This window comes from Crocodylus porosus, unplaced genomic scaffold, assembly GCF_001723895.1.
Source record: "Crocodylus porosus isolate Cpor-Errol unplaced genomic scaffold, CroPor_comp1, whole genome shotgun sequence".
In the NCBI taxonomy this organism is placed as follows: Eukaryota; Metazoa; Chordata; order Crocodylia; family Crocodylidae; genus Crocodylus; species Crocodylus porosus.
The window spans coordinates 1,918,193-1,924,963 of record NW_017728925.1 but is presented as its reverse complement, the minus strand read 5'-3'; the positions used below and the strand labels follow the sequence as shown (position 1 = coordinate 1,924,963).

The following is a 6,771-nucleotide window of genomic DNA, read 5'->3' as shown; positions in this document are numbered from 1 at the left end:
GGGCGTCAGTTGTCAGTTGCCCCATCTGGTTTAGCAGGGGTCCAACATTGCCCTTGCTTTTCCTCTGGCTCCCCACATACCTGAAAAAGGACTTTTTGTCATCAAGTCCGACCCCCTGCCATGGCAGGAAAGAGTACTGGGGTCAAACGACCCCAGCAAGGTGTTCATCCAGCCTCCTCTCAAAGACCCCCAGGGTAGGTGCCAGTGCCACTTTGCTTGGAAGCTGGTTCCAGATCCTAGCTGCCCTGACAGTGAAGTAGCACCTCCTGATGTCTAATCCGAATTTACCCTCTGCCAGCATGTGACTGTTATTTCTAATCACTCCTGGTAGTGCTCGGGGAAACAGGGACTCCCCCAGTGCCTGCTGATCCCCTCTGACTAGTTTGTAACAGGCCACTAGATCCCGCCCGCCTCAGCCTTCTCTTGTGGAGGCTGAATAGGTTCGGGTCCCTTAGCCTCTCCTCGTAGGGCCTGCCCTGCTGCCCCCTGATCATATGAGTGACCCTCCTCTGCACCGTCTCCATCTTATCCACATCCCTCTTGAATAGGTCTGGAATAGGTTGGTTAAGTTGTGGTCCTCCACCACTGTGTATTGTAAGACAGCCAAATGCAGGATAATACACCTGTAACCCAGAAATGCAGGTTTTGCTTCTAAGGTACAAGATTTTTTCTTGAAAACCAGTGGGCACATGTCTACCCATGCATTAATGTGCTGTGGTTTCTGCGCCTTAAGTTTTAGTACCTGTAATAATTGGTACTAATTCAATGTGTAGTAACCGGCACTACTGCACAGTAGCACCAGCACATGCCTTTTAATTGATGCTAATGTGCAGTAGATTCATTCTGCTGTGCATTAGTGCAATATCATGGCTTTTGCTGTGACACACTAATACACAGTAGAACTAGTCTACTGCGCTTTAGCGTCTCGTGTAAATGCATCCATTTGCACCTAAAAAGATTTAGGGGTAATGACGGGTGACTGCCTCAACATATGAGCTGTTGGTGCAGTACCATGGCAAAAAGGGCTAAGGTGATCCTTGGAGGATCTTGTAGAAGTAGGTGACGCTCTTCCTACTGGTCATAGCAGTGACAAGGCTGCTACTAGAATGTTGTGTCCATTTCTGGGGTTAACATTAAAAAGGATAGATATAAACTAGGGAGCATTTAATGGAGGGTCACTGAAATGACTGGAAAATGAGCCTACAATATGAGGCTTAATGAGCTAATTGCAGAGAAAGTTGAAATATATATATAGAGGGCTATTTAGTCTGGAACATATAAGGGGATTTGATAAGAATCTTCAATTACCTGAAGAATGATTATGAAGAGGATGGAGATGAACTTTTCTCTGTGATCACAGGAGACAGGACTAGGAACAATGGCCCCAACCTTCAGCATGGGAGACGTTTAGGTTGGAGATTAGGAAGAATGTTTTTACTATGAGGGTGGTTAAGCATTACAACAGGCTACCTAGAGAAGTTGTGGAATCTCCATTTCTGGACATTTTCAAGAGCAGTTTGGACGGACACTTGGCTGGGATGGTTTAGTTGGCAATAATCCTGCCTTTAACTGGGGTTGGATTAGATGACCTCATGAGGTCCCTTCCAGCCCTTCTTTCCTGTGACCTATACAGGAGGTCAGACAAAATTAATTTAGCAATACTTTCTGGCCTTAAACTTTCAGAAAATGCAAAACTCAACTTTATCTGTAATCAGTCAAAATTCCTTACTACAGTATTCTTTGGGTGTTGAAATGTTAACCAAGTTTTCATTGATGAGATCAACCACTTCATGTTTTTTATATCAGTACTTAGAAAAGTCATAGACTGGTAGCACTCAAGGCAACGGTAGAGCAAAATAAAATCCTTAAGCTTGTAAATATATTTAAGTGAAGAGAGCTAAGGCATATGTATGAAAATGGCTCTTGAACTCTTAGTTAGACAATCAACTCTAACTTAAAGGCTAAAGGATTTATAACCTTCCTGTCAGTGACTGTTCCTGTGTTAATGGTTACTCCCCTACATTTTCAGATCTTTTTTCATATGTACAGATGTGCTAAATGGTACATTTGTGATTTTTCTTTTTTTTCCCCCTCCCTCCCTTTCTAGAATCCCTCGTTGTTGAATGACAGAGTGACCCTGCATCATGTTACTGCTGGAACTGTGTTGTCAAGGCAGGGAGACCAGGTAAGTGTACTTCATCAAGTGAAGGGTGACATGGCAGAAAAGAGTCCACATTACTTCCCATTCATTACAAGCCCATGGAATCCTGCCAAGGTTCTTGTATACTTCTGACAATGGATTGTTATTGGAGATGTGTATTAAACTGTACCTTGTCATTTGAAGCCTTTGGAAGTTCCAGGTCAGCTCCAAGCCTGTGCAAGTGGTTTCATCAGTCAATGCATCATGTCCCCACCTGTAAAATGGGGGTTACAACAGTGACCATACAGACAGAGCTACAGGGAGAATAAATTCCCAGGTGCAATGAATGTGAGGAGCACCTAATGATTTGGATAAAAAGTTAGGTTGAAAAGAGCAGTTTAGGCATTTTTCCCTCCTTAGCGGGAAGCTCACCAGAGAGAGAAACTGTCTGGAGCTTGTATCATTGGTGAGGAGTCATGCAAAACTGCAGTCCAAATGCACACAGAGGAAGAGGGAAATTCTTTCTCCTAATCTCCCTTGCACAATATTGAGTTCATTCTATAATTGGAGAACCAGTCATTGCTATCACCTGTTGTCTGAGCCACAGCTTATGTGCTTTGCTTTATATGAAATAGTATGTCCAAAAGCAATATAAATCTGCACACTTCTCACTCTTTCTAGCTTACACTTATTTTCAATGGAAGTTATGTGGTATTTGTACAGTGCAAGTGTGCAGTTACTTGTTTACAAAAATGTATCCTGCAATGTATGATCAAAGTTACTCATTTTTATTAGAATACCTTTTCTTACACATCCAGGGTTCTTTGCAGATTGCTGCATTTTGCAACAAGCAGAAGATAAAGATTTTTATAATACCACTTGTAGCTGATGTAAAAATGCATAAAACAGGGGAGTGAATGAGGGGGATGAATTCTGGCTTCAGTCCTAGTGCTTACCTATTCTGTTTTGCCAAAACACAGCATTACCCAAAGTGTTCTGCTATGAATACCTTATCTCCACTTAGAATTGCTTGTCCACCTCTTGAGATCTGTTAGTCATGGTGACCTTCCTGATCGTTCAGAGAAAGATCTGTTTCAGTACTGGGACTGCAGCAATTGGCAACAATCCATAAAAATGTTTGTTTTTAACAGTTCACAAATGTGACTGCTTATACTGCGTAAGTTCTTTAAAACCCCCTAGAAAAAATGTATTTTTTTTTTTTTGTAATATTGTCACAATAATTATCAGATTGAAACTTGTGAGGATTTATAATGAGGAACTTTGTGTCCACTCTTTCCAGGATGTTAATATCCGGTTTGTGATCTCAGGGATGCTTCATGTGTACCAGCGGAAGATAGACTCTGAGGAAGACACTTGTCTATTCATCACTCATCCAGGGGAAGTAGTAGGCCAGCTAGCTGTCCTTACTGGGGAACCTCTCATCTTCACCATCAAGGCCAATCGAGATTGCAGCTTTCTGTCCATTTCCAAATCCCATTTCTATGAGTGAGTCCTGCCTTGGCGTAGTGTATTGATTTTGCTTTTTACAACCATTCTGAATACATTTTGGTGTTTGGGAAGAGTGTGTATGTTATCTGCATTGCTAGAACACATATGACAAAAGGATGATCTATGTGAGGAACTTAAGTTGCATTAGACTATAGGTTACAGGATCCTGTTTCCAGCAATGAGCAGTTCACAGAACTTAAGAGAAAAGTATACTGTAACACTCTCAGTGGTGAGCATTTTGTTGTATGTTTGTGCAGAGCTTATCTTGTTGGATTCCTAGGCGTGCTACAGTAATACAAATAATGAAAAAGTCAACCTCAGCCCACGTTTAGGTGTTGAAGTATTTCTTTGCAGTGATATCTTTGTAGTTCCTTATTTACCAGAGAGCCATCCTCTTTCTATTTTTAACCATAGTGGAATTAATGAGCTACATTTGCTACAGCGAGTTGCAGAGAGATACAGAGTGACTCCTTACATGGTTCCCACATACACCAACAGGTCAAGTTGAATGAAGAGCACTGCTTTGTCTACAGACAGGGCAGATATCTTCCTGATCCCTATTTATTAGTGGTTGGTTCATGCCTTAAAGCATGACAGCAAAAATGCCATAGTTTTTTGGGTTTTTTAATCTACTGTGTATCACTGTGTTATTTTCTGACATAAACATTTAATCCTCTTGAATTGTGCTATGATCTTATCATTGAGGTCTTATAACTGTAAGTTCATACACACAGTGGTTCATAAAATATATCTATTTCTTAGCTTTAAAATAGCTGCTTTTTCACTTTGTAATTAAATGTCCCCTAGTTGTTGCAGAATAAGGATAACCAGGATTTTTTTCTGGCTTGTGCTCTTAGGACTGTTCATTGTTTTGTACATCTTGGCCCTATTCTTTTCATTTCTTTTCTGAACCCCAATCTTTTAAATTTCTCTCTGTTTTTAATTAATTTCATGACCTGTCTCAAGGCTCTTATTTCTGTGATGACTATGACTGAACACTAGCTCAGGTGACAGAGGACCATTTATTCATAAAATAGTACTCTGATGTATTCAGTATGTTCTCTTCCCTTTGTTAAACAACTTCTCCTTATTCAAACTTTAGCCCATCAGATGGATACTCCCTTCTTGTCCTGTACCAGGTATCTGTTATCTACATTTCCTGTAGACACTTTATTTTCTTTCTTTCTGTTCCTCAGTCCTCCTCTTTTTACTTAGTGACTTCGTATTTCACATTTATGTCCCACCTGACCTAAAAGTTTCTCCTGCCTATGGCTTCATTTCCTCTTTTGCTAGTTAACCCTGGGTTGACTCTTCTGCTAGCTTGGTCTTTTCTTTGCCAAAGTTCCCTTCTGCTGATCTCTCAAAGAGTTGAGAAGCTTCTCTCCAAACATTTCCTTAACTTTCCACTAGCCATTTGCCCTCTACCATCTGTTCGCAGGTCTCCAGCCCATCAGCTCTTATACACCAGTCTTAACTTGTTTCTTATTTTTTCTCTCTCTCTCTCTAATGGCTCTGTTATCAGTTCACTGTGTTCTATTATCACCTGCACCCTTTCACCACAGTCTTTTCCAAAACCAGGCTCTTTCCTTACAGCTATTTCCTCCACACCTATCGTCATGTCAGTCAGTACTTCAGGAGAAAGTCTTGGGGTAACATGCTCTTCCTCAGTTGTTTTTTTTTTCTCCTCCTTCAGTTTGGTTGTGAAGAGAGATGTTGAAAAGTAATGCATAAAACTAGGTATATTTATCATTCTCCACCTTCATTGAATCCTAGATACACAATCCTCTTTACGTGAAGTCTTGGATTCCTGTGCATTTCAGACAGGATCTTACTATTTTGTTCTCATGTCCCCATCCAGGAAAAAGCTGTTGTAATCCATCAAAATTCTCTTGAAACTCTTTCCTACTCTTTGTCTTTGACTGGTTCTATACATACAGTTCTCCTTCCATTGTATTGCCACTTAGCAGTAGGGGAAAGCTGCCCAGGTCTGTCATTGGAAATTAAAAGACAAACAGCATGGCCATGATTGCCATCAGGTAAAAAGTGTAATATTGCAAAACAGCAGCCCAGCATTTGGAAATACTTAGATTCCAGGCTGTAGATTAAATTTCCTTCACTGAAACTTCGGGTCCAGGAGCTTTTGCCTGGTACTTGATGCTATTAAATAACGCTAAATAGGGAGATTTAAATTGAGGGGTGACACAGACTGCTTATATAGTTTTCTGCTAAATGCCCTCTTCATTTCACCAATTTGTGCTAAGTACAGGGTGCTACACTCTAACTTGCGGTGTCTCGATGAATAATATAATCAAGTTATCATCAAAGAGTCTCCAAGAGGTGTATGTCTTCAACACTGAGTAGAAGGACTCTGTCACTTTTTCCACTTCTGTAAGTCATACAGGTTGGAGTCTCTTGATATGTGATATGGAAAGAGGAGGAATATGATTTGTTTTTTACTTTCCCTGCCAGTCACACTGGAGCCACCAGAAAAAGTAATGACATGGCAGTGCCAGCCTTTTCCAGACAGCTGGGCTAAAGCCTTCATAACTAGTGATAAAGAATACAGGCATCCCTACAAAAAAACAAGTTTCTGTAGTGTAAGACATTTGGCTCTTGTTTCTAGGTGGTAGGCATGTACAGAGACTGACTCAAAATCAGTGATGACTGTGGGGACAGAAGGGGAAACCTAGCTGCTGGAGGGGAAAAATCTTTCTTTTTCTTGCTTTTGATTCACAGTGAGTTTTTTTTTTTTTTGTCCTCTGTGTTAACAGCCCCATAGAAGCTGTAAAGATGTCAGAGAAATGACAAGCAGCACCAATAGGAACCACAAACAGCTTGTCACTTAGCAATGCCAAATGGGGATTAGTATTCACAGAATGGGGGGATCTAATTATACTGATCACAACAGAAAAGTCTGTATGGAAGAAGGTTCTGAGGGCCAAATGGTAAATCGAATGGAATAAGAGCTCAATCATTCAGGAGCTTTCACTAGTTTGAAAAAGGTGTTAAAGCAGCTGGTGTGCTGAGAAGAGGACAGTTACAGTAAGCATAGGTGACTGGTAGGGGTGTACATGCCTCCTCTGCCTGAAACTGATGCTGCCAGTAGGGCTGGTGTCTCCCCC

General features: G+C 41.0%; 1 protein-coding gene across 3 annotated transcripts in view; it reads left to right on the top strand.

Annotated features, from left to right (window-relative positions):
* The window catches only part of PNPLA7 (patatin like phospholipase domain containing 7), a 257,027-nt gene that overhangs the window by 78,143 nt on the left and 172,113 nt on the right, over window positions 1-6,771 (top strand). For all 3 annotated transcript variants that reach the window (XM_019540522.1, XM_019540520.1, XM_019540521.1), the window contains exons 16-17: window positions 2,108-2,185; window positions 3,441-3,646. In XM_019540522.1, the coding sequence (XP_019396067.1) occupies window positions 2,108-2,185; window positions 3,441-3,646 (284 nt within the window). The remainder of the gene's footprint in view (window positions 1-2,107; window positions 2,186-3,440; window positions 3,647-6,771) is intronic.